Source organism: Stegostoma tigrinum, chromosome 17 (genome assembly GCF_030684315.1).
Source record: "Stegostoma tigrinum isolate sSteTig4 chromosome 17, sSteTig4.hap1, whole genome shotgun sequence".
Taxonomy (NCBI): Eukaryota; Metazoa; Chordata; class Chondrichthyes; order Orectolobiformes; family Stegostomatidae; genus Stegostoma; species Stegostoma tigrinum.
The window spans coordinates 10,800,286-10,827,890 of record NC_081370.1 but is presented as its reverse complement, the minus strand read 5'-3'; the positions used below and the strand labels follow the sequence as shown (position 1 = coordinate 10,827,890).

The 27,605-nt window shown below is 41.1% G+C and overlaps 1 protein-coding gene across 1 annotated transcript in view; it reads right to left on the bottom strand.

Moving 5' to 3' along the window:
- The window catches only part of LOC132210692 (mucin-6-like), a 149,807-nt gene that overhangs the window by 42,482 nt on the left and 79,720 nt on the right, over positions 1 to 27,605 (bottom strand). Inside the window, exons 9-11 of the mRNA XM_059652221.1 lie at positions 21,976 to 22,225; positions 19,573 to 19,619; positions 15,198 to 15,307 (exon numbers count right to left, since the gene is read on the bottom strand). Coding sequence (XP_059508204.1) covers positions 15,198 to 15,307; positions 19,573 to 19,619; positions 21,976 to 22,225 — 407 coding nt within the window. The remainder of the gene's footprint in view (positions 1 to 15,197; positions 15,308 to 19,572; positions 19,620 to 21,975; positions 22,226 to 27,605) is intronic.

Genomic DNA, 27,605 nt, shown 5'->3' with positions numbered 1-27,605 from the left:
GGTGGATAATGCACGTAGGAAAGGGATCAGTGCCTGTGATAACAAGGGGAAACCAAAAACTTGGCAGGTTTTAAAACTGCAGTGTGAGGATCATGAGATGAATGAAAAGGAAAGTGTTAAACAAGAAAGGCAGGAGAGAGAACAACGAGACAAAGAATGAGGGCTAGAGCGGCAGGCCGCGTTGTCAGAAAACAAAAAATCGGAGGTACCTCCTGACATATCTGGCAAGCCAATGTTGCTCTAAATTAATGATACAGATGAACAAGATGAGGAGGACTGGGGAAGGCACCCCTCTGCCCCATCAGGACCACTACCCCCTCCACAACCCTACCCGTCCTTGGCCAACCTACATCTGCAGGCACCCCAATACTGCCATCAGTCCCAGCAATCGCCCGTAGCCCTATCACCACCACCGTACGCTGACCAAACTAAACCTCCTATAGAATCTCCAAGCCCTTCAGTGACCAGCCCATACGAATCCACCGACAAACCCACGGCTTGTACAGACCCTATCTCCTGTCGTACTAGGTCTAAAACTAAACAAACAGGGAACAGAACACAGACCAGACTGTTAGTGAACAAAAGGAGGGACAACAGGATTCTTTTAAAGCCCATAAGAGAAGCCTAGGGAAACATAAGCCCCGGGTGCAGTTCACTCGACCCTCTAGTGCCTGTTTAGTGTTTCGTAGCGATTCTACAAGTAGTGAAGAAAATGTTAGTCCTGACTCACAGGCAGAGGATAGTGAATGTGAGGACAGAGTTTGGAAGAGACCCTCGAATAGCCATCCCCTAAAGAAGGACCCCTGTAAGAAAAGTCACCGACAATTTCCTAATCACACGGTCCCTCACCTGAACCCAACACAAGTGGATCAAAATACAATGCAGGTCTATACCCCTTGGAAGCCACAAGAGATGCCTTTAATTATGTCAAGGGCCCCGATCGAAAGACTAGTCCAGAAGATTTTATAGATTACATCCTGGGCACCATTCAAATGTACCACGCCACCCCCCAAGCCCTCTTTAGCCTGTGCTGCATCTATGCTGTGCTCTCCAGCCCTCGGGGTCAGTTCCAGGGACTTGACCTCCCTCAACCCTATCTGTGCCTTCTTAAGGTTTACCTTCAACCCTCTCTTGCATGGGAGTTGTAACAACCCACTAAGTAGGGGGCCATGTTCCTCACTATTATCTGTGAACAACAGGATGTCATCCTCGTACTGTACAAGCCTGTGTGGCTCACTGAAATCTTTTAAACAGTCTGCCATGTACTGGTGGAAAATGCTGGGGCTATTATGGAAACCCTGTGGCAGACAACTCCACGTGTACTGTTGTCCTTTAAAAGTAAATGCAAATTTGTACTGGTCCTGAATGGTCGCTGGACCTAAAACATTTTTTTTTTCCCCAAGAATTTCTGATTTTTGTGTGTGGTAAATTTGGTTAACTTTTTTAGCATGTATAATTTGGTCAATTTACACTATAATTCTTGACTAGTTGTTGACTGATGGTGATGTACACATACACCTCTAAAACATCCCACTCTTGCTTGGTAATTTTTTAAACGAACTAGAGTTTTCTTCCCCCTCCTGCCACTCTCTCTAAGTTCAGGACACCATTGCAATGCTAGTGCCCATACTGTCTCCCTGGTTCAGTTTGGTAAATGAGTTATTGTGACACTGTGCAAATGAGACATGACACAGAGCAGAGATTCCTCCTGTGTACTAACCCTGTTGCCCTTCCTCCTAAGTGATAGCAATCATCATGCGGAGTGGGTATTGAAGCTGTCCTACCCCGTGTGGTACTACATCACTTACACACGCACATACATCATACTGAAACTGACAGGTTTACAGTAGGCCCTTTAAACTTGAATTATAATGACCAGTTGCCTACTACTCCACTTGCCTGGACACTGTAGCTCAGGGATTACTCCCCTTGTTCCCAGATTCTTCTTGCGATTTGTTCCTTATCTCTTCCTACTCCACTATTAACCCTGTCACATTTCTGAGCGAACCTCCACATGACTGCCAGCTAAGAAACCAATTTCGAAACTCTCCCCACCCGGCCCTTACCGATGTCCCACTCCCTTTTCTGGACCCAGCGTGGATCTTTAACGTCCTCAGGTACACCTGTCCAGAATTCCCTGTCTGTAAAAAACCTTCTCCGGGCAATCCTCCTCCCTAAACAATTCGCTCTTATCAAATGCGCTGCCCATGCCTCTGTTGATTCTATAGTTACTCGGAGAAACGCTCGGGTTGATCTGGTTGCTAAACAGGCTGCTGTAGACCAAATTTTTATTATACTCTCTGTGAACAAACAGGCAGTAAATCGCACGCCTTCAGACAAGACGGCCATTCTAGATATTGTCACTGTTCGGCACTTACAGGGGGATGCCCCTGCTTCTGAAAAGAATATTTGGAAGGTGCATGGATGTTTGCATTCTGCGTCCTCAGGCCTTTGGGTTACCCCGATCGGCCAAGTGTGTGTATCTGATACTTTGTTACCTATGCTTGTTGACTGTCTGCATTCTGACACCCACCTTGGCAAGGAGGGAATGAGTGGTATTATGCTCCATACCTGGTGGCACCCCAGTCTGACTGAGGCAGCCCAGTCTCGTATAGCATCATGTCTCACATGCCAGCAAAATAATGTGGGTCAGGGGGTGAGATGCTCACCAGGAAAAACACACTTGCCAGGTGGACCGTTTGAATGCATTCAGCTAGATTTTATTGAATTACCGCGCGTAAACTGTTACAAATATTGTCTTGTCATTGTAGATGTATTCAGTAGGTAGATAGAGGCTTTCCCAATGACAAACAACAAAACCTCAACAGTAGTAAAACTATTATTAACTGAAATAATACTGAGGTATGGAGTGCCGCAACAAATTAATTCGGACAACGGCCCTCACTTTGTAGGGAAAATTAATAAGGAACTGTGTGATACGTTACACATCCAACAACAATTCCACTGTGCCTACTGCCCCCAGGCAGCAGGGATAGTGGAAAGAGCTAATGGAACATTTAAAACTAAATTGACCAGGTTGACATTAGAGACAGGCCCTAAGTGGTTAAAGGTTTTGCCACTAGCCTTGTATCACATGCGAATAACACCCCACTCTACTTCTGGGCTCTCAGCAGCAGAAATAGTCTATGGCCGACCCAGCAGAACACCGTGGGATGCCAATACCAGCCCATTCACCCAGATTGACCTAAATGTGATGGGAGAAAAAATGCAAAGGTATTTCCAATAACAACATCATCTTTAAAGTTTCTCCATTCACAGGTGAAGTGCACCTTCGGACCGCCTCCGCAGACACTGGACCAAGACCTCAAGATTCAGGATCGGTCTTTCTGGCCACAGATTGGAGATTTTGTACTTGTTGGGGACTGGGATCGCCCCAAGCTTGGACTTAGGTGGAAAGGATCATACTAAGTGCTTGTTCAGACTCCAAAAGCTCTTAAAGTTAAAGGACAGAATCGCTGGATCCACCTAAGCGACTGTAGATGATGGATTTCCTCATCAGCTTGCAATTAACCATTGGACTGAGTGTTATTCTGCCCATGCATGGCCAGCCGAACAATCTGTTTTATAGAACACACATCCAGCTGTACTGGAATCAGACAGCATGTTACCCGCTAGCACGGTCTGAAGACCGTTATTTGTGGCAAAACCTGCCTGGAACCTTAGTCAGCTTTATGAAGTAGAGTATTCGGTAAGCCTTGCCGAGGGGAGAGGGGAACTTAGACGAGAGGTGTGCAGGGTAAGTGTATGGAATGGGTAGTTAATGGACCCCTGCTTGTGTGGACACTAGACCCAGGCATGGGAAGGAAGGGGCTAACTGTACAAATCCCAGCAGCTATCTGTTTTGCTTTAATGGAACTGGGACTTGTTGTGTGCATGCTCTAGTCACTAATCACCCCCATACCTGGCCCCATTGGTGCGCAAAGAGAAATTGCACCACTAGAGGAGGACTGTTGAACTGCCCCTGCTTAGAATCGAATAACTGTGACCCCGGGCATACAGTGGACTTGTGGGGATTGCAATAGCACCAATGTTAAAAAACGGACTACGGGTCATTTCCATTTAACTCTGCAAGCTTCTATCCATATAAGAGCCAGTCCTCCTGGTGAAACTATCAAGAAATACGTGAGTGTGTTACCTGCTACCAGGCTAAAAAGGGATTCGTTTTCCTTCTTAACGGGACCTTCACAACTGCCACTCCAACTCTGCCGGTGCTGTTTGCTGTTGGGACCATCAGACCCCTCACGGCCCGTTGTCCCCAACAAGCACAAACTCAATGGCGAATTGTCACACGCTTCCTGAGCTGGGAGTTTTGCTCTGCATGGCAGAACCCGACTGCCTTGAGAATAAGGCTTCCTGGGACCTGTCAGCTTGGGAGACTCCCCAGGGGTGGGCAAAAAAAAACAATCAAAATTACCTTGTATGTGGACTCACCGCCCTGGGAAACAGCACAATGACGGCACTGGAGACAGTCAACCAAGAATAAGCTGAACTTCGGCTCTATGCTCAGCAAACCCGGTATGCAGTGGACTATCAACTGGCTCAGCAAGGAGGACTATGCACTATAATTGGGGACAAGTGCATTACCCATGTCACCAATGAGTCCTATAACATTACCCAGGCTATTCAACCCATAAAGGGGCGGTTGGAACAGTACAGAGAGGGACCCCGACCTGGGGAGGGTTTGTTGGGATGGCTTATGGGCGGTTCTTGGGGCTCATACCTGCTACATGGGTTAGTTCTAGTAGTTGTTACAGCTGTCTGCTGTACATTTATGGCATGCCTGAACCCTTGCTGCAGACTTGTGTTTAACAGACTGGCAGCTCCCTTCTCGGCCCTGATATAGGTTATCATGAAATGATAAAAGGAGGGAATGAGATGTTACTGGGATAACATCCCATTGATTTCTATACTTCTATAAATTAATGTCTTTTATCTGCCTACACATAGGTATGCAGGCACTTCCCTAAAGCTTCCTGCCCAGCTTCCTAGAGAGTAAGACTTTGTAACTCCTTATCTTCCCATACATCGGTATGCAGGCACTGCCTTAAGCTTCCTGACTGAATAAAATTAGAATTAAACTGTCTCAAATAAGGTTAAGTGAGGAACATTTGTAAAGGTGTGAGACTTCTGAAGTATGTAACTTCTGTCATTGACAAAGGGGCCAGGGCACTGACTTTGTTCTAGCCAGACACATCGGCAACTTGAAATCGCAATCTGTCCCAATAACAACTTGAAATCGCCTCCTGTTGTTAGCAGCCACTTCACGAATGATCGATACTATATCCTGGTCTTTTATGTTCTTGATGTAATAATTGTTTTGTATCCTGTCTTTGTCTGTTGTAATAATTGTTTCATGTATCATGTCATTGTGAGATGTGAAATTGTTTTACGTATTATGTACTTAGTAAAGTATAAAAAGCAGGGACTGTCCGCTGCTCGGGGAGAATTACTTATGAGACGCTGCACTCTGTGCCGGGTTAAGTACAGTGATTCTCCACAGCTTGTACTTGCTTTGTAATAAAAGGATTTGTGTTTTTCTAAACAGGTCAGTGTCTTGTGATTGCATCAAGTCCGTGAGGGTCTCCGAAAATGAACCTGACAGAGGAAATGGTAGACCTTTACTGATAAAGGACACAAGCATAAGGGGAATTGACGAGTGGTTCTGTGGCAGCATATGAGACTCTCAAATGGGATGTTGCATCTCAGGGATGTCTCAGAGAGGCTACATAGCATTTTGAAGGTGGGCGTTGAATAGCCAGTAACTGTGGTACATGCCGGTGCCAATGGCATGGGTAAAATAACAAAGCGAGGTACTGCAACTGGAATTTAGAGAGGTAGGTAACATTTAAAGAGGTCGATGACTAAGGTTGTGATCTCTGAAATACATCCATTGAAATATGCTGCTGTGTATAGGAATAGGAAGATAGGTCAGATGCGACTAAAGGGATGGTTAAGGTGGGGGTTCTTAGGTATTTAGATCATTGGGACAGTTTCTGGGATAGATGGGCTAGACAGTTTGCACCTGAACTGGAACAGGTCTAATATTCTTGCTAGGAGGTTTGCTTACACTACTGGAAAAATTTTAAACTAATTCGCGCTGGGCATGGGATACAAATAAAATCCGATGTAAAGCTGGATCAAAGTCCATTCAGATATAGAAGGAATGCTAGGACAATCCTGTAGGTGTGGAAGCATGGGCAAGATAGGCAAGGGGAGGTTCCAAAAGCAAAACTATCTCAATTTTAAGGAAGGACAGCAGTGGCAGCTCAACATTCCAGATTATAGAAGTTTCAGGGACGATAGCAAGGCAGGAATGTAAGAAAGGTTGGGGCATTGCATTATTGATAAAGTAAAACATCACTGCAGGAATGAGGGAGGAAGTCCTGTAAGTGCCTTCAAATAAGCCCATTGGAGTACAGTTTAGAAATAAGAAAGAGGCAATTACTTTGTTGGGATTAAGTCAGGAGTCACAACACCAAGTTATAGTCCAACAGGTTCCTTTGAAATCACAAGCTTTAAGAGTGCTGGTCCTTCATCAGGTGAAGTGAAGGGGTCAGACTACAGGCCTCAGAGGGAAATAGAGGAGCAGATATGTTGACAAATCACAGAAAGTTGTGACAGAAACAGAGTTATAGTTGTAGGGGATTTCAACTTCCTAACATTAATTGGGATCACCTTAGTATGAAAGGGTTAGATGGGGTGGAATTTTTAAAATGCATCCAGGACAGTAGGGAGGCATGGTGGCTCAGTGGTTAGCATTGCTGCCTCACAGCGCTAGGAACCCGTGTTTGATTCCACCCTTGGGCAACTGTCTGTGTGGAGTTTGCACATTCTCTCTGCGTCTGCATGGGTTTCTTCCGGGTGCTCTGGTTTCCTCCCACAGTCCAAAGATGTGCAGGCTAGGTGGACTGGCCAAGCTAAATTGCCCACAGTGTTCAGGGATGTGTAGGTTAGGTGGGTTATAGGGGGATTGGTCTGGGTGGGACGCACCAAGGGTCGGTGCAGACTTGTTGGATTGAAGGGCCTGTTTCCACACTGTAGGGATTCTATGTTCTATGTTCCAAGTCTGGACAGGGTAAGAAATAAGAATAAAAAATTCACTGCTACCTCTAGATCAGTTCTGCACAGCAGATTCCTGGGCGGGAGTCTTCCCTTATGAGAAAGGAGTCCCGTATAAGCAATATCGAAGTCAGCAGCAGCAACAACCATTGTTGAAGGATTCTGGGGATTTGGAGTCAGTGCTTGGGAGAGAGGAGACCATCACTGGTGGTATGGTGGCTCAATGGCTAGCACTGCTGCCTCACAGAGAGGGGGATCCAGGTACAATTCCACGCTCAGGCAACTGTCTGCGTGGAGTTTGCACATTCTCCCCATGCCTATGTGGGGTTGTACCAGCTGATCTGGTTTCCTCCCACAGTCCATAGATGTGCGGGTTAGATGGATTGGCCATGGGAAATGCAGGGTTACAAAGATAGGGTAGGGGAGTGGGTCTGAGCAGAATGCTCTTCAGAATGTCAGGTAGACTCAATGGTCTGAATGGTCTGCATCCATGCAGTAGGCATTCTATGACTGTGAGTCAGTTTGTCAACTTAATAGTTAACCAAGAGTTTCCTGAGCAGTTGAGTGAGTTAAATTTCTCCAGATTGACGTTAAGAGACCTTAAGAGTTTTGCCATGATCTTGCCACTTACTCTGCCTCCGTAAATCTTTCTAAAGCTTTTTTGTATTTTCCTAAAACACATTTCCACATAGGTGTTGATTCATCAGATGTGGATATATTATACATGGTTCCCAATATCCAAACTACTGATACAGATTGGAACAACTGGGGGTCTAATACAGATCACTGTAAAATCCTACAGCCTTCAATCTGAAAATAACCTGTTGATTCATGCTCAGTTTTCTGTCTATGAACAAATTTCCAATTCACACGCTGATGTAAAGTGTGTGATTAATACCATATTATTGTCATTTATTAACTTACTTTAAAGTTTAGATTTTGAACTAAGGGCATTGAGTTTTGGCCTCTTTGCATGAAGGTGGTATAGGTATTCTCAGGCTTTCTTCAGCAATAAATTTTTAAAAACAGTGTGTGACACAGAGAGGATTCCTGGACTCATAATTAGAAATCTGTTTGCATAGTGAGAGTTTTATAATCAGGCAGAGAAAACAATTGAAATGTATTAGATTAGATTCCCTACAGTGTGGGAACAGGCCGTTTGGCCCAACAAGTCCACATTGCCCCTTGAAGCATCCCACCCAGACCCATTCCCCTATAACTCACACATCTCAGGCAATTTAACATGGCCGATCCACCTAGCCTCCACATCTTTGGATTGTGGGAGGAAACCGGAGCACCCAGAGGAAACCCATGCAGACACGGGGAGAATGTACAAATTCTACGCAGGCAGTTGCCCGAGGCTAGAATCGAACCCGAGTCCCTGGTGCTGTGAGGCTGCAGTGCTAACCACTGAGCCACCGTGCTGCCCCTTTGTTTATGTTGCTTTATGTTTAGAATATTCAGGAATGAATTTTTGTTTCGCTTTGGGGAAAAGCCAAAAGCAAACTTGGTTTCAGTTCACAGAAGTCCGAGTTAAAGTTTGATGGAAAAACACAAAGAAAGGTTCCACTTGGAGAGAAGAACTATATCAGAACAGTTAGGAAATGGGTTACCTTAGTGTAAAGGGTTAATTTGAAAATTCCAGACCAGCATGTTTGGTTAGAATCCTGAAAGAGTTATTAGATGCTACAAAATCTAAGCTCATTTGTAAGAACAATCATGCAGAGGTTATCAAGCTCTCAAGACTCGGAATCGAAAAAAGAACAGTTACATCAAACCTATAAATGTGCCAGAATAGGGAGTTCTCTCAAGTACTTAAGTATATACAAAACTGGCATTGAGATCAATAGGATTACATCTTTACCATGTTTCAAAATCTTTCAAGTTGTGTCATATGTAAATAGCTTGATTTATTCTAATTTACACTCATTTCTTTTGAGCACTAAATTTGTTTTATTGCTAAAACCAAATCTGCAACATTGTGTGCTTTGTTTCACTGAAAGATCACATCATTAAATATAAACAAATCAAAATTAAGTTGAAAATGTTACAGAGATATTAGGAACTGCTGATGCTGGAGAATCTGAGATAACACAATGTGAAGATAGATGAACACAGCATGCCAAGCAGCATCAGAGGAGCAGGAAAGTTTGACGTTTCAGGTCGAGACCCTTCTTCAGAAATGTCAAACTTTCCTGCACCTCCGATGCTGCTTGGCCTGCTGTGTCCATCCAGCTTCACACCGTGTTATCTTAAGTCTGAAATTGACTTGTTTAGCCATAACATCAGCTGAGATCACAATATCATTATGTTAACCCCTTTTCCACATACTCTAATATTATTCAATGACTCTTAGTGTGAAATCTTATTGAAAAATATTCTAAAAATACAAAATCACTTCCTAAGTTTCCCCCTTGATTATTCTGTTATGAAAATAATAAATAATAGTACAAATAAAATAATCCAAAGCAAATACCTAAATATTTCAAACACATGGCAAACCAAACTCCCATTTATCCCTCAACACGATCATATCGCAGTCATTTGAAAACCTTTCCTTTCAAATGGGAAGGTGAGACTTAGCTGTATTTTTTTCTCAGTTCCTGTTCTACGAGCTATGCAGTCTTTTTCTTGACTCCTCATACAACTGAGATCTAAATGTTCATAGATTTGAATGCCCAATACAGTTATCTAACCAAACTGTTCTGCTTGCAAAGAACAAAGAACAATACAGTACAGGAACAGGCCCTTCAGCCGTCCAAGCCTGGGCCGTCATATTATGCCCTTCCATAATAAAATTGTCTTCACTCACAGGATCCATATCCCTCTATTCCTTTCCTATTTTTGAATGGTGCTACTGTGTCTGCTTCCACCACCTCCTCTGTTAATGTATTCAAAGCCCTCATCACACATCTTTTAAACATCCTCCCTTGCAACTTGAACATGCTCCCCCCCCCCCCCCCCCAGTAATGGATCCCTCTACCATGGGGAAAAAAGCCTCATACTTCTCATGCTTTCCACTCTACCCATGCCATTCACAAACTTATAAACTTCTATCAGGTCATCCCTCAACTTCTTGTGTTCCAGTGAAAACAAACCCAGTCTATCCAACCTGTCTTCAGAACAAAAATCCCCCATACTAGGAAACATGTTGGTAAACCTTTTCTGTACCCTCTCAAAAGCATCCACATCCTTCTGGTGGTGTGGTAACCAGGACTGTGCGCAGTTTCATGTGTGGCCTAAATAAAGTTCTATAAAGCTGCAGCATAACTTGTCTATCCTTATACTCAATGTCTCTTTCAATGAAGGCAAGTATGCCAAGGGTTTTATTACTACCCTATGTACCTGCACTGCCATCTTGTGTGAACCTGTACACACAGATCCTTCTGCGTATCAATACTCCTAAGAGTTCTGCCATTCACTGTACAATTTCCATCTGTACTTGACTTTCCAAAATGCATCACTTCACATTTGTCTGGATTACATTCCATCTGCTATTTTTCTGCCCATGCCTCCAACTGATCTGTATCCCGCTGTATCCTCTGACAATCCTCCTCATTATCCACAACTGTACCAATCCTTCTATAGTCGGCAACCTTACTAATTAGACCAGCTACCTTTTCCTTGAAATCATTTATGTAGATCACGAATAGCAGAGGTTCCAGCATTGATTCCTGCAGAGCACCATTAGTCACAACCCTCCATTCTGAAAAGCATCCTTCCACCAAAAAAACCATACTATCGCTAATAAGTCCATTTGCTTCAAAATGCATACAGATCTTGTCCCTGTAAATTTTTTCCAATAAATTTCCTGACCACCGACATGAGACTCAGGCCTGTAAATTCCAGGATTATCCCTGTTACCCTTCTTAAACAATGGGACAACATTGCCTTTTCTCCAGTCCTTGGGGACCTCACCTGTGACCAAAGAGGATGCAAAGATGTCTGTCAATGCTCCAATTTGTTCTCTTGCCTCCCCCAATATTCTGGGATAGATCTCATCAGGACCCAGGGACTTATCTACCCCTAATACATTTTAAGACGCACAACACCAAGTTTCACAGGCCAAAACCTTTCCAATATAAGTATTCCCTAACTGCTTGAATTATCTCCATTATCAAGGACAGACTATATTGAAATCTGACTCCATTCAGATCTTCTTGGAGGAGCCCAAAACCTTTTTAAACTCTTCAGTTTTTCTTAGCTAAAGTTAATTCTTGACTGTTCTAAAGCCAAAAGCAAATAATGCTGTTCAATTTTTTTGCTCGCTGTTATAAACCTAGACAATTCAAACAGACCTTCAATAATACTCCTGGAGGGACATGCTTGTTTAAAATCATGGTTCTGGAAAAACCGATGTAGCTAATTATGAAATCCCTTCACATAAATCAACCAACACCAACATTCCTCCTTAAAAATTGTTCTAACATAATTTCATTGCAGAGATAGTCTGAACTGCTGATGCTGGAGAATCTAAGATAACAACGTGCAGAGCTGGATGAACACAGCAGGCCAAGCAGCATCAGAGGAGCAAGAAAGCTGACGTTTCGAGTCTAGCCTCTTCAGAAGAAGGGTCTAGACCCGAAACGTCAGCCTTCCTGCTGCTCTCATGCTGCTTGGCCTGCTGTGTTCATCCAGGTCCACACCTTGTTATCTAACATAATTTCAATATCATTTGGTTGAAAATGACAATGAAAATCACATCCATATCTCGTTATTCTGCATTTGCCCACCTGAGTGAAGGCGTTTCCTTAACTATCATATTAAACTTCTCACTGCTTAAACACACCATAGCATCCTGTAGGTTTATCCTCTCACTTACTGCAGTTAAGTGCCTTCATCCCTTGTGTCATCTTGCCAAACATTCACAAGATTTTAGTCAAAAATTCTGTGTTCTGTTTAAGTGGGGTACTTTAAAATTAACCTAATAGTCAACAATAAAATGGAATTTTACAAAGATTCTGGGAATAGAATAGAACATGATTTGTTGATTCCACCCTTTTCTCAGTGCCCTGGTTTTGATTGGCCCTGGATAAACATTTGCACTTCCGACCTGCTTATTCCATTGCACACATATCTTAAGCCCTTGCACTTTTTGTGAAGTTAAGCCAATTTTTCAAGGTAACTTGGAGGAGTTGTGAACCTTAGATAGATCTGAGAAGCTCTAAAAGGTACCTACAAAGATTTTACTTAGGGATACTCATACCAATTCATGGCTCACCCACTCCCAATGACCCATCGTGCCATTCATGCTAAACATCGGCCCCCAAATCACTCCCTAACCAAGCTTCCCTTCATACCCAAATGGATACTCACATCTTCCATTTCCAGCCCTGCCCTTCACTGACTCTCAATAGCACTATACCCACTTCATGCCAACAATGCATTTCCATGCCATTTCAAGAAGTATATGCAGAAATAATCAAAGACATAGCAACAATGGCACATGTGGAAATACTTAAAAATGGTGACTCAAATTTTCTTAAAAATAGGCTCTGCAGTGGGGCCATAAAAGTGTCAATGACCCAGACCTTTAAAGTATCAGTAATAGAAACAAATAACATGCTTAACTTGTATAAATAAATATTGTGCCATGATAAAAATAGATTACAGAAAGAAGGGCAAAAATCTATTGATTCAGTAATGTTCACCTTTTTGTGCACCAATTTCAACAAAGAAAGCACAATGGAAATTGGGGGTCAACCAGACCCTATTATGTATACTTGGTCGAGAGTCCTAATTGCTCTTGACAACATTCACGGCTACCTCAAAAATATCTCCTTTATATTTCAGAAATAAAAGTGCTTGGGCTCTGATCCACTAATTACCATGTAAAATATATTATGTGCCATAGGTCTAACAAGTATCAATATCTCCAAACCTACTGATTTGATTCATTTCCATATTCTTTCGGCAATAGCTTAGTTTAATCACAAAATCTTTGTTTGTAACCTCCAGTTCTGTTGCGTGACTAAATTTAATTATAATACTATTCCTAAAATGCTTCCTTCTTTTCTATTTCATGGGTTATTGCTTGTTCATAATTCATTTGAGTATTACCTATGTGATGCAGACTATTTTATGTGAATTTTGACAATTTTTGTCAGTTTGAGTTACTAACATAGGTTTTCTGTGCTTCTGAAGTTAACAATTACCTTGTATTTCTACAGCCATGGTAATTTCTTTTCCAAGTTTTTTTGAGACATAGCTTTAGAATTAATAGGGTTTTAATCACAGAATCCCTACAGTGTGGAAACAGGCCCTTCGGCCTAACAAATCAGCACTGAACCTCAGAACATCCCACCCAGACCCATCCCCCTATAACTCACCTAATTCACAGCTCCCTGAACACAATGGGCAATTTAGCATGGCCATTCCACCTAATCTGCGCATCTTTGGACTGTGGGAGGAAACTGGAGCACCAGGAGGAAACCCACGCAGACACAGGGAAAATGTGCAAACTCCACACAGACAGTCGCTTAAGGCTGGAATCAAACCTGGGTCCCTGGCACTGTGAGGCAGCAGTGCTAACCACTGTTCCACCATGCTGCCCTTTACATTCATAGACTTTTATGTACTTTCATAGAGTTTTACAATAGAATAATATAAACAAATTCCAGTTTAGAAGGTCAAGAAATTTATTTTTCAGCTTAAGGAAAACACCCATTGCTAAGAGCGAGAGTTTTACATTAAGTTTTGAGCACTGCTGTACAGTCCATTGGTGTAGTGCTTATATACATCAGTTCTCTTGTGAGGGAAAGGATGCAATCAAACTTGATCGTTTTAGAACAGAGTTAATGTTGGGCTGAGATACAAGTGCTGGGTGAAAGCTGAAGGGTCTATTTGAATCTGAGCATTTCAAGTTAGGTGCATAAAAGGTTCCAGAAATAAGTTATATGCAATTCCAGTCTAAAAGTTGAAGTCACAAGTGCCTTAAACCTATATATATATGTGAGAGACAAGGCTGCTAGTGTACTACATGAGTGATGTTTTGGGTATTATGCACAGTGTGTTTTTGCATATTGTACTAGAGTGTGTTTTCAGTACCATGCAAAAGTTATTTCTCTTTTCAATTTATAAAGGTGTGTTTTGGGATGAAAAGGATTATACTTGCACTGCGTGCTGAAAAATGTTTGCATTTGAATTAGAGGTATTTAATTTGGTTCATTTTATTTTACCATTTCTTTCCTTAATAATGTTCTGTTTTATCGTTAAAGCAAGATGTGAGATATTGCATGCGTTTGATTCAGCAAGACACCACTTTGTTAAAGCCAAAGCAAAGCAAAATATAATCTATTAGGTTTCACTCTAGTGTCTGACCTATCCAATACCTAACACCAATTTAGATCATAATGCTTGCTCCTTTGTTAGTTTTAAGTCTTTCACTTTAAGGAAACTTTTTCGAATTTACTCAAATATCTATCTATTTTCTTTCCAGTCTTGTTCGCTCCCAGTCACATTGAAACTTTTAAATAGCACTGAGACTGTTATTTATACAAGTCAATTTAAAGAACATGATTGAAGGATTGAACTGCTATCAGGTCAAATGTGCTTAATCTGATTTGTAATGGTACACTGAAGGAACAATGTATTATCATAGCAGTTAATTTTCCAACAACTATTCAGTTGCATTCCCATTACCCTGTTTCAATAATTCATGTGGGAACAAATGACTTCATGGGAATTGTTGAATAACAACAGGATGTATTGGCTAACAAATTTCCTTTAACTAAGACTGTGAAAAATAGATAACAGGACATTTGTGTTGTTTTTTAATACAATGTAGCTGCTGCTATTGTATGTCTAGTGGTCATTAAGAAGCTAGAAGTAAAAAAATTCTTACCACTTCATGCAGTCCTTCACAATTACCTCATCCCGTACATATGAGTGTCCACCATATTCACACGAACAATTGTCAGGGTGAACACAACCTTTTCCCTCATCCAGCACCAGACCATCCGGACATATACAACCAGATACACATTTCGTTGTTAACTGAGGAAATTGAATCGAATATAATGGAAAATAATTAACTTAAATTGTACAATATATTGCATGAAGACAACTTTAATTGTTTAATTAGATATGTTAGTCACACAAAATATTTGCCTACTTACACATTGACCTTCTGCAGCAAGCATCTGACATGTTTGTGCACATGCAGCTCCATATTCACCGTCTTGCGCATTTTCACAGTTAAAGTAAACTTTAGGAGGATAGCATTGTTCTGAAAAGAAAGGTTTGTTAATCAGTTTCAAAATATTTCTGTGCTGCACTGTTCAAATATAGTTACTTTCCCATTAAATATTGAGTTATGTGCATAATATTCAAATGTATATATCTTATACTAACCAATTTCCAGAGACATTTACTCAAGAATAAATAAATATCAAGAACAGACATCAGGGAGAGATGGTGAGACGAGGAGATAAACAGATGATAACACATAATTGTAACTGTGCTCATTTTAAAATTCATATACTCTGTCTTTATTTTTAAAAAATTATGTTATAAATTCCTACGTAAAATGATCACACTGTAATTATACCTTACAGTAGTTGTGGTGTTGATGTAACTCCACAGACTCAAGTGTTAAGTACAGCGTACAAAATTAATATTGGCAATTTCCAACACAAATATTAACATAGGAATTGTAAATGGTATAGTTGTTAGGAATTGGAAACAAACATCAGCTTTTATTACATTATTAGTTGGCTTCCTGTGTGCTAGAGCCAAGAACTGAAGACAATGCTTTGTCTTCTGATGAACAAAGATTAGAAGTCAAGAGGCAAAGGAGCCAGGATATCCTTGTGTAATTTATTTATCATTTTAAGATGTTATATAGGTCCATATTTCTATATAACATTTTAAGAAAATTTAAAACAATTTGGAAAGCCGAAAAGTAGTGTGAGATGGACTATAGAAGTTTCTCCAGTACAGGCTGAAGAGTTTGCAAGTAAAATTAAGATGCATCAGCACCCCAATTAGGAAGCACGATAAAATCTACCTAACAATACCTATAACAAAAATGAATACAAAAAACAATGGAAAAATTTGACACCAGGGAGAAGAACACTTAAGATTATCAAATTAATATTTATGTTACTTGTTAAAATCAGAAATTTAATGAAATCTGTATCAACATTTTGTAATGGAAATCAAACTATAAATGTATTCATTTTGCATACAACACCTCTTATGCGCCTACAGCACATGTGTAATGTGGTCAGATGAGATAATAGGAACTGCAGATGCTGGAGAATCCGAGATAACAAAGTGTAGAGCTGGATGAACACAGCAGGCCAAGCAGCATCTTAGGAGCACAAAAGCTGACATTTCGGGCTTAGACCCTTCATCAGAAATGTGGGAGGGGGAGAGGGTACTGAAATCAATAGGGAGAGAGGGGAAGGTGGGTCGAAGATGGATAGAGGAGAAGATAGGTGGAGAGGAGACAGACAAGTTAAAGAGGCGGGGTTGGAGCCAGTACAGGTGAGTGTAGGTGGGGAGGTAGGGAGGGGATAGGTCAGTCTGGGGAGGACAGACAGGTCAAGGGGGTGGGATTAGGTTAGTAGGTAGGAAAGGGGGGTGCAGCTTGAGGTGGGAGGAGGGGATAGGTGAGAGGAGGAAAAGGTTAGGGAGGTGGGTACGAGCTGGGCTGGTTTTGAGATGCAGTAGGGGGAGAGGAGATTTTGAAGGTTGTGAAATCCACATTGATACCATTGGGCTGCAGGATTCCCAAGTGGAAAATGAGTTGCTGTTCCTGCAACCATCCACAATGATGCCACCCGAAGATTGCAGGAACAGCATCTCATTTTCCACTGGGGAACTCTGCAGCCCAATGGTATCAATGTGGATTTCACAAGCTTCAAAATTTCCCCTCCCCCTACTGCATCCCAAAACCAGCCCAGCTCATCCCCATCTCCTTAACCTTTTCCTCCTATCCCCTCCTCCCACCTTAAGCCACACTCCCATTTCCTACCTACTAACCTAATCCCACCCCCTTGACCTGTCCATCCTCCCCAGACTGACCTATTCCCTCCCTACCTCCCCACCTACACTCACCTCTATTGGCTCCATCCCCGCCTCGCTAACTTGTCTGTCTCCTCTCCATCTTCGATTCGCCTCCCCCCTCTCTGTATTTATTTCAGAATCCTCTCCCCATCCCCCTTTTCTGATGAAGGGTCTAGGCCCAAAACGTCAGCTTTTGTGCTCCTAAGATGCTGCTTGGTCTGCTGTGTTCATCCAGCTCTACGCTTTGTTATCTGCGGTCAGATAATATACATTGAAATCTTATTCACAGTTAATTTATAGATAGTTGGGAAAAGTTTTCAAGGTATAACTAGTTGCAGGCTGGCCCAACAGGTAAGGAAATAAAGTTAAGGGCTAAAATTTCTATTCAAGGCAAGTGTTTTGCTTTAAAAGCAACCACTCAAACTTCCAAGTGTACCTTTCCTTTCCATTAGACATGTTTATATCCCCTTATGCCTCGGATCTTAAAAGGAAGTGAAAGCAGAGATAATGGGTCCATTGATTATTATATTCCAAAAATTCCAGATGCAGGAAAAAGGAAGGAGGCAGAAAGTAGGAAACTACAGACCATTTAGTTTAACATGTGCCACCAGACAAAATTTTGGAAACTATTAAGGATGAAATAACAGGACATTTGAAAAGTCAAAACACAATTAATCAGAGTCAGCATGCCCTTATGAAGGGTAAATCATATTTGATTTATTGTTTGAAGATGTAAGAAACAATCTATATAATCAGGATCCTGTAAATGTACACCTGGGCTTCCAGAAGGTATTTGATAAGTAGTTGCATAAAAGGTTAATACACAAGATAAGATCACATGAAGTTAGCACTAATGCATCAACTTGGATAGAGAATTGGCTAATCAATAGAAAACAGTGAATGAGGCTAAATAGGTCTTTTTCTGGTTTGCAAGATGCGACTAGAGGGTGCTGCAGGGTTTGGTCCTCGGGCCTCAACTATTTACAATCTACATTAATGACTAGGATGGAAGGATAGAAAGTATGATAGCCAAAATTGCAGATCATTCCAAAATAGGTAAGACAGTAAATTGTAATGAAGAAGTAAGAAATTTATGAATAGTAATAGATAGGCTAGGTGAATGGCTGAGATTTGGCAGATGAAATTTAATGTGGTTAAGTGTCTGCCATGAATTGCAGAAAAATTGCAGGTTCAGCAGGTAATAATGAAAGCAAATGGAATTTTGGTATTTTTGACTAAAGGAACAGAATATAAAAGTGGAAAAGTGTTACTGCAACTGTACTGGGCAGTAGTGAGACTGCACTTGGACTACTGCATACAATTTCAGGCCCCTTACTTGCGTTGGAATATAGTTGTATTGGAGGCAGTTCAGAGGAAGTTCACTAGATTCATTCCAGAGATGAGGGCTTTGCCTTTGAAGGGAGATTTAGCAGTTCATACTTATAATCTCAGGAGTTTAGAAGAACAGGAGGAGATCCAACTGGATCAAGGATGGATGAGGCACCCGAGTGATGGCAGGAAGGGAGTCACAGAGTAGGATCGCAAGCAGGGCAGCCAGAAGCAAGGGCGGGGCTGGTTTTAAGTGGACTTTCATCACCAACAATTACCTCAATCCTGCCATCCTCTTATAAAAAAGCTTTCCAGGCTCCCTCTAATGAGGTCTAACAAGCCATTTAAATCATATTAAGACGACAGCTACTTCCATTTCCTCAAACGCATGGGCAATAGACAATAAATGATCTTCCAGCATTGCCCACATTCCTTAAATGAATAGAAAAATTATCACGGAAGCTCATGCACTAGTCATAAGACCATTAGAAATAGGAACAGGATAAAACCATTTGGCACCCCTCATGCCTCCTCCGCCATTCAATAAGATCATGGCTGATCTAAAGACACTCCTCATGTCCACTTTTCACCCTTTTGCCATAAACCTTGATTCCCTATCTCAGCCTTAGCTATCACAAGCACTTTGCCCTCACGGTCCTCTGTGACAAGGTCTTCCAAAGATTCTCAACCTTCTAAGAGACTCTCCCATGATAGGAAATGTCTTCTCAATATTTACCTTGTCAAACCCCTCAAAAATCATATATGTTTTAATGAGTCAGCCTTTCATTTTTCTAAATTCCAACATGTCGAGTCCCATCTGTTTAACCTTTGCTCACAAGATATTCCCTCCATACTGAGGATTATATTAGTGTTCAATTGATAAAATATTTTATATACACCTATAATTATACAGATATTTCAAGGATTATAGTCTCTCCTCTCCTCGTACTTGTGACATACTTCACGCCTTTCTCAATCCTCATGCTGCTCCATCTCCTTGGGTTCTTCCTTCTTCATTGCCGCTTCCTTGACATCCTCTAAACTGCTTCATCCCAAGACACTCCAGTTAACTAAACTTTTTTCTAGTTGGTGTGATATACCCCTATATAATTACTCAAATATAATTAAACACTGAAACATCTTTGCTCTTACCTTGTGGATCCTGACCGGTGCACTTGAGGTTCCCATTCTCACACACACTGTCAGTAAAAGAAAAAACATCAGTTTACTTTTATTAGATTTTTTTGCAAATGTTCATTCCAAGTTTCATCTTCAGCACATGATTCCTATGATAGAAGAATTAAATGTTAAGTGCGAGGCTTATGGTAATCATGCCATCTCATCTCACCAGCTTTGTAATCTAAGGCTATCCTTTGCACAATTTACCACCCTACCAATTTTTGTATCATCCACAAAGTTACCAATCAATCCTCCTACATTCAAGTCTAAACCATTTATATGTGCTGCAAACAGCAAGAGGGCCAAGAATGAGCCCTGTGGAACCCCACTGGTCACAGGCTTCCAGTGCAGCTTCCCTCGACCATTACCCTCTGCTTCGTGCCACTCAGTCAATTCCGCATCAAACTATCCAAATGTTCTTGGATCCTGTGGGCTCTTACCTTCAATATCAGTCTCCCATATGGACCTCGCCGTAACAAAACCATGCTGGCTATTCTTAATTAATCCCTGCCTCTCCAAGTGTAGATTAGTTCTGTTCCTCGGATTTGCTTCCAATACTTTTCCCACCAGAGTTTAAACAGATTGGCCTGTAGTTTCCTGGGGGGGTTTATCCCTTGCTTCCTGTCAGTCATTAGATGTCTATAATCAGACGTGTGGGGAGATAATTTGTGGGGAGAGTCAGAAAGAAAGCACCATTTCATTAATGTTGCCCCAGACCCCTTACATCAGGACACAAAAATTACATTGATGCAATGTACCATGTTGGCTGTACAAGCAGGCCAATGTCATGACTCACAGTTCAGAGGATTAGTCACCTTATCCATAATGATGCTGCACAACCAAAGTATTCATACTACACCAGGGGAATGAAATTTAGGCACCTTGCATATCACAGACCGTCTGCTTGCATTTCAGTGTGCAAATGGCGAATCTGAAGCACTGTCTACCACTGATAACTATGAAATGTGTTTTATATAAGCCAAGCAGAGGTGACAGTTTTAATTCAGGTTATCTAGTTACAAGGAGGCAAGACATGTAAACAATGTAATGACCATGATTGCCAAATTTCCCCCAATGCTCTTACTGTTGCCCTTACTGCTCCAGCAGCGTAAATTTCCCTACACTTTTCTTTTAAAGTTAGAGCAAACATGAGTTCCCCAAATCAGTTTCCAACTTTCTGATGTCCAAAATGTGGCACTCCACCAGACAATTCTAGATCTTTCAATCTCTGCATGCTCATGGATTGCCTGTCACCAGACTGCAGCACATCTTTATCTATCTTTTTCACCTTTAATGCATTAAACTTCTAACCTCAGCCTCTTCACGTCAGGGGATGTAAAACATCACCAGAAATGCATGTCAACAAACAGGCCTTCAGGTTCCCAAGTACCAAGCCCATAAAAACTGTGAAAAAAAATCAAACTAAAACTAGATCTCCGTTTCTTAACACACAAAATATAAATTAAAGTTACACATTGTTCTGAACAATTTGACCTTTCATCAGAACTGAAGAAATGTATAAATCTTATCTGTTCCTTGTATCCTATAAACAGAATTAATTTAATGCTATAATAAAACAAAGAACTGTGGATGTTGGAAATCTGAAATAAAAAACAGAAATTGCTGACAAAACTAGGACGGATCAGAAGAGTTCTGATGCAAAGTCAACGGACTCAAAATATTAACATTGCTTTTTCCCTCACAGATGCTTCCACGCCTGCTAACTTTCAGCAGTAATTTCTGTTTTTGTGTTAACTTCATAAAACATAGATCATAGAACAGTACAGCAGTGTATAGGCACTTCGGCCCACGATGTTGTGCCGAACTTTTACCCTAAACCTAAGGTCTATCTAACCTCCACGCTACCTTATACTATCATCCATATGCCTATCTAATAGCCTCTTAAATGCCTCTAATGAGGCCGACTCCACTACCATCGCTGACAATGCATTCCACACCCCTCCCACTCTCTAAGCAAAGAACCTACCTCTGACGTCTCCTTGAAATCTACCTCCACTCACTTTAAAACTGTGTCCCCTCGTAAAAGCTACCTCCACCCTAGGGAAAAGTCTCTGACTGTCTACTCTGTCTATACCTCTGATCATTTTGTACACCTCTATCAAGTCACCTCTCATTCTTCGTCATTCTGAAGAGAAAAGCCCTAACTCTCTCAACCTATCCTCATTAGACCTTCCCTCCACTGCAGGCAATATCTTGGAACATATCCATGTTACTGAAGTATTCTCAAAATGATCCCATAAGCAATCATGAGCTATTTAACCAAATAATACAGAACCTGAATTGTTTTTGTAACTTTTTATAAACCAGCAAGTTCGTTGTCTAATTAGGAGTTCAACAGCGTATTACTTTACTTACCATATTCCACCATAAAGGTTTATTTTCTCATTGGCATGTGCAATGACAACATGAGCCAGGAAACATGGACATTCAGCTGCACTGACACATTTTCCAGTGTCATCCAAGTAAGTGTGTTCTGGGCAGTTGCAGCCATCCACTGGAGCATCACCTGCACTGCACTCAAAATTGGGATCAGACAGTGACAAACAAGTGCGATTACAAGCTCTAGAGTCATAACTGAAGGTCTGATTGTGAGGACAAGAAATTCCTGGAAATAAAAACCAAGATTTCAAACAATGATACACCTACTGGTTCATTAATTGATCAAATTATCAACCTTTAATGTATTAACAGTTAGCTTCTGCAGCAAGACGAGGCTGTAACTAAGTAAATATTAAAAGGCTTTCTTGAGTACAACTATATTAAAGGTTGGCAAGATAGGACATCTTCGGAATCCCTAAAGATTTGGACTCTATTCCAAGAGATTTGGTGTATCCTGATATTATTAATAATTTATTCCACAGCTTCTACTGTTACTTCTTATGGTATTTAGATATCACACATTTTCCAACTTGTGGTTATCATCACACTATTTCTGGCTTGCCTGTCTGCCACAATTAGACTCATGTGTTTATTTTATTTAGTCAAGATTAACTCCTCTAATGTTAACATGTAATTTAAGTGGCACCGTTACTTACTCAGCCAAGACCTTCCACATATCTCTAAGATCTCTACTTGGCTCAAATCAAGAAATAATGAAGTGAATAGACCATCCAACACCCACCCAGGCACTGACAACAGCATGTCCAGTCCAAACAACTCAGCAAGTATCTTCTGGTTAACATCTCAGCCGAAAACTGCGAGAACTGTCCCGCAAACTAGTAAAGCAACAGTCTGATGGTCATTGTTATCAACTTGTTTCTTTATTAATTCACAGGATACAGGCATTACTGGCTGGGCCAGCATATACAGCCTGTTCCTATCACTAAAAGTCAACCACACTGCAGTAGGTCTGGAGTAATATGTAGGTCAGACCAGGTAAGGATGGCAGTTTTCTTCCCTAAGGGACATTAGTGAACGAGATGGGTTTTTTCCTCAACAATTAGCAATGGTTTTACAGTCAACGCTGGGCTGTAATTCCAGACTTTTTGACAATTCAAACTCCATCATCTGCCAAGACAGGACTAGAACACAGTTCCCCAAATATTTCCAGGTCTCTGGATTACTGGTCTCATAATTATAACACTAGGCTACTACTTTACCTTACATTCAACGATCATCACTGGTTATGTCATGTTGTCATGTCCTGCCAGCAGTAAAGGGACAAGTAGCTGGAGGCTCACGGTATATAATCAGAAGGCAGATGTCATCACAGAACTGAACACCATTTCTGAACCCTATAAAGTCTCTTACCATAAGATTAAACATGGGCAGCTCAACCTGCTACCCTCCATCAGCTTATGAGCACTGTTTCAAACTGAACATCCATAGAAGAAGCATTGAACATAGAAAGGGCACAAAATGTACTCTAGATGTGGGTCATCAGTGCTTCGCACAAAGTGTGGCTTGGTAGCGCAGGTGTGGACCGAGTTGGCCAAGTAACAGACAGAGAGCATTACAGGAGGTGGTGCATTATCAACAACAGGAAATTCTTACTTGACATCAACCTTACAAATTTACCTGCCATGGATGCAAATGTGCTTTGGTCAGATGTATTGAGAGGGTAACCCATTTCAGCTGCCTCCTGAGATAGTTGTGGTTGTTGGAGATTAATGATCTCAATACCAGGATATTGTTACAGCAGTTTCTCAGGGCAGTATCCTTCTTCAGTTTCTTTAGCAATTAACTACTCTCCATCATTATTTTAGAAATGAGGACATGGCTGATTATTTCATTGTTCAGTTCCATTTAGCACTTCTCAAATACTGAAGCTGTTGTGCTTGATATTCAACATGTTGTTATTACTGAATTGCCCACTATGAACATCCTGCAAGTTAACTATTGGCCATAAACTTAACTGGAATAGCCACCTTAAACGCATAGCTACAAGTGCAGGTCAGAGGTAGGGAATTTTTTAGTGAGTAATTCAGCTCCGGAATCCCCAAAACCTGTTTGCCATTTACAAGTACAAGTCAGTAGTGTGATGGATTACTCTCTACATGAATGAGTACAGCTCCAAAAATACTCAAATGCCCACTTGATCAGTATCCCATCCACAATCTTAAACATTCATTCTTTCAACTACCAATGAGAGCTAGTAGTACAATAAGATGCACTGCAGCACATTACTAAGTCATTTTCCACGGCACTCTGCAGACTTTCAGAGATGGGCAGCAAATGCATGAGAACATTGTAACCTGTAAGTTCTCTCCAACTTATACACCATTCTGATCTAGAACTATTTAACTGTTTCTTCACTGTCACTGGGTCAAAATTCTGTAACTCCCTTCCCATGGTGCAGTGGATGTCTCTAAACCACATCGACCACAGCAGTTCATGAAGGTGGATCACCAGTGTTTTCTCAAGAGCAATAAGGGATGGGTAAAAATGCCAGTAATACACATACTGTAGAAAATAATATAAAAGTCAAAAGAGCATTATATTAGCCCTGTCTTCAGTGAGAAATTCATAGCTGAAATGTTATGTCAACTAACTTAGGCTGAGAAGAAAATGGGCCAATGTATTGAGGAAGGAATAAGGCATTCTTTGTCATTGAAACAGTATAGTTTGAAAGATCAACCCAAGTCAAATAAAACAATGAGGTTGTGAACAGCTGTTTAACCTAGATGATGGTCTAAAATAAAGATCAATGATTCATGAAAAAATGATTCTGGCAGGCTGAGAGCATAATTTAGCAAAACAAAATAGACCATAATACAGTAAAGCAACGTAGAAGAATGGGAAATGTTTAACAGAGAATTCAAAAACTACAGAGCAAAGGAAAAGAACAAGGTAAACGTTAATGGAATACAAAAGGAACTAAAGGTTGGAAAAGAAGAAAACATTAAAGATATAGAGATCTGAACAGTCCTAAAAGAAAACATAAAAGAGATTAAGACAGCAGTCAAAGCAATTTGAAATCCGACAGGAATTATGAAATTGTTAAGAATTGTCACAGAGACTAATGAGAAAAGGAAACTTGTTATGGCAGATAGAGCATTAAAGGATTTACAGGGTAAATTACAGATAATGAAAGAGAGACAGTGGAAAAAATGCTTTGGATTTATCAGGGAGATAAAACAAGTTGCCATGACATTGAGGTGATGAGCAATGAGATTACCAAATTTAACTAAAAATGTGGATGAATTGAAGAAACTAATAAAACTTGCAGGATAAAACAAGAACCTGATCTGGGTGGACTATATCTATGCAGTTGAAATGATCTAAGGAAAAGTTAGTAGAAAGCATAACTACATTTTTGATTCATTAGGAAACGGTGCAGTATCAGAAACTTTCCATACGGTCTAAATTAAAGAAGGGTGATAGATTATGGATACAGAATTATAAATAATTCAGTTTAATCAGTGCTATAAAAAGCAATGGAATCTTCACGAGAGGAAATACATGTACATCTTGATAAAAATGAACAGTTAAATTGGATATCAAAAGCTTTCTTGACAAATGTAATCAAATCATCAAGGGAGCAATAAAGAGAATGTGGATGTGCAGAGAGATCTTGGTGCCCATGTAAATAGATCCCTGAAAGTTGCTACTCGGTTGATAGTGCTGTTAAGGCGGCTTACGGTGTGTTAGCTTTTATTGGTAGAGGGATCGAGTTCCGGAGCCATGATGTCATGCTGCAACTGTACAAAACGCTAGTGCGACCTCATTTGGAATATCGCATGCAGTTCTGGTCGCCACATTACAGGAAGGATGTGGAAGCATTGGAAAAGGTGCAGAGGAGATTTACCAGGATGTTGCCTGGTCTGGAGCGAAGGCCTATGAAGAAAGGCTGAGGGACTTGGGTCTGTTCTCATTGGAGAGATGGAGGCTAAGAGGGGATTTAGTAGAGACATACAAGATGATCAGAGGATTAGATAGGGTGGACAGTGAGAGTCTTTTTCCAAGGATGATGATGTCAGCTTGTACAAGGGGGCATAGCTACAAATTGAGGGGTGATAGATTTAAGATAGATGTCAGAGGCAGGTTCTTTACTCAGAGAGTGGTAAGGGCGTGGAACACCCTGCCTGCCAATGTAGTTAACTCAGCGACATTAGGGGCATTTAAACAGTCCTTTGATAAACATATGGATAATGATGGGATAGTGTAGGAGGAGGTGCTTAGATTAGTTCACAGGTCGGCGCAACATCGAGGGACGAAGGGCCTGTTCTGCGCTGCATTGTTCTATGTTCTATGTTCTATAATGGTAAGACAGTGGTGTAATCTATCTATATTTTCAAAAGGACTTTCATTAGGGTGAGAGAATGAGGAGTCAGAGGCTAAGTAAAATAATAAATTGCTGGCTGGCTTCAAGATGGAGGCTCATTCAGAGTAAAGGAAGTGGAAGTGACGTTTCACAAGCTGTGTTCATAGCCTACGTTAATAAATTGGATTTTGGGATCAAAATCATCACTTCTAAATCTACTGATAGTTGATAGTATCAATAGCACTAGGCGGCTCAAACAGCCCCCATTTCTATGAACTCCCCCAAGGTACACAAATCTGGAATCCTACTCAGACCAACAGTCTCCTTACCTGTCATACCTTCACACAAGGTAGCAAGAGAATTACAACAGAGACTTAAAACACTGAATTAGCTGATCTCCACACTCAATCAATTAGGCCCAAGTATTTCTCACACAGCTCAGAGACACAAAAACTGGCATGGACAAATCATGATCTCCTTCGATGTTGCAGCACTATTTACATCTGTTGACATACCATTAGACAGAGACGCTTGCTACACTACTAGAAAGACCTGGAGCACTGACCCTGAACACCAGCAACAACATCAGCAAGGATAGCTAACTAAAACTACCAGATTTATGCCTCACAATGCACTTTACATTGAACAGTAAAATATACAAACATATCAATGGCACACCAATGGGATCACCCATCTAAGGTCTCATCGCAGAAGCAGTGATGCAGAGACTGGAACACACAGCCTTCCAATCTAACTATGGATAAGATATGTGGACAACACATTTGTAGTAATCAAAAGTGCAAAAGTGGAAGAAACACACCAACTTGTTAACAGCATCTTCGTAAAAATAAAATTCACTAGAGGGGAAGAAAACAACAAACAGCTCCTCTTCTTAGGATTAATGGTAGAGAGACTAACCAACAGAGAATTCCAGACCCGAATGTACAGGAAGGTCACGCACAGTCCAAATCCTGAATTTCAATAGCAACCACCCACCATACACAAACAGAGCTGCATTTAGCCACTGTTTAAATGAGCCATATCATATTGCAACACCCAGAACTCTGGAGAATGGAAGAGGAACACCTGCACGAAGTATTTACTAACAACGGATGCCCGAGAAGTTTTGCCCGCCAAAGCCTACCAAACAAACGACTGTCAGAGGACACAGTACAAAGATGGCACTAGTAACTCTACCCTGCATAAAACATATATCAGAAATGACAAACAGACTCCTTAGACCACATAGGATCATAATTCTGCACAAGCCTACATCAACACT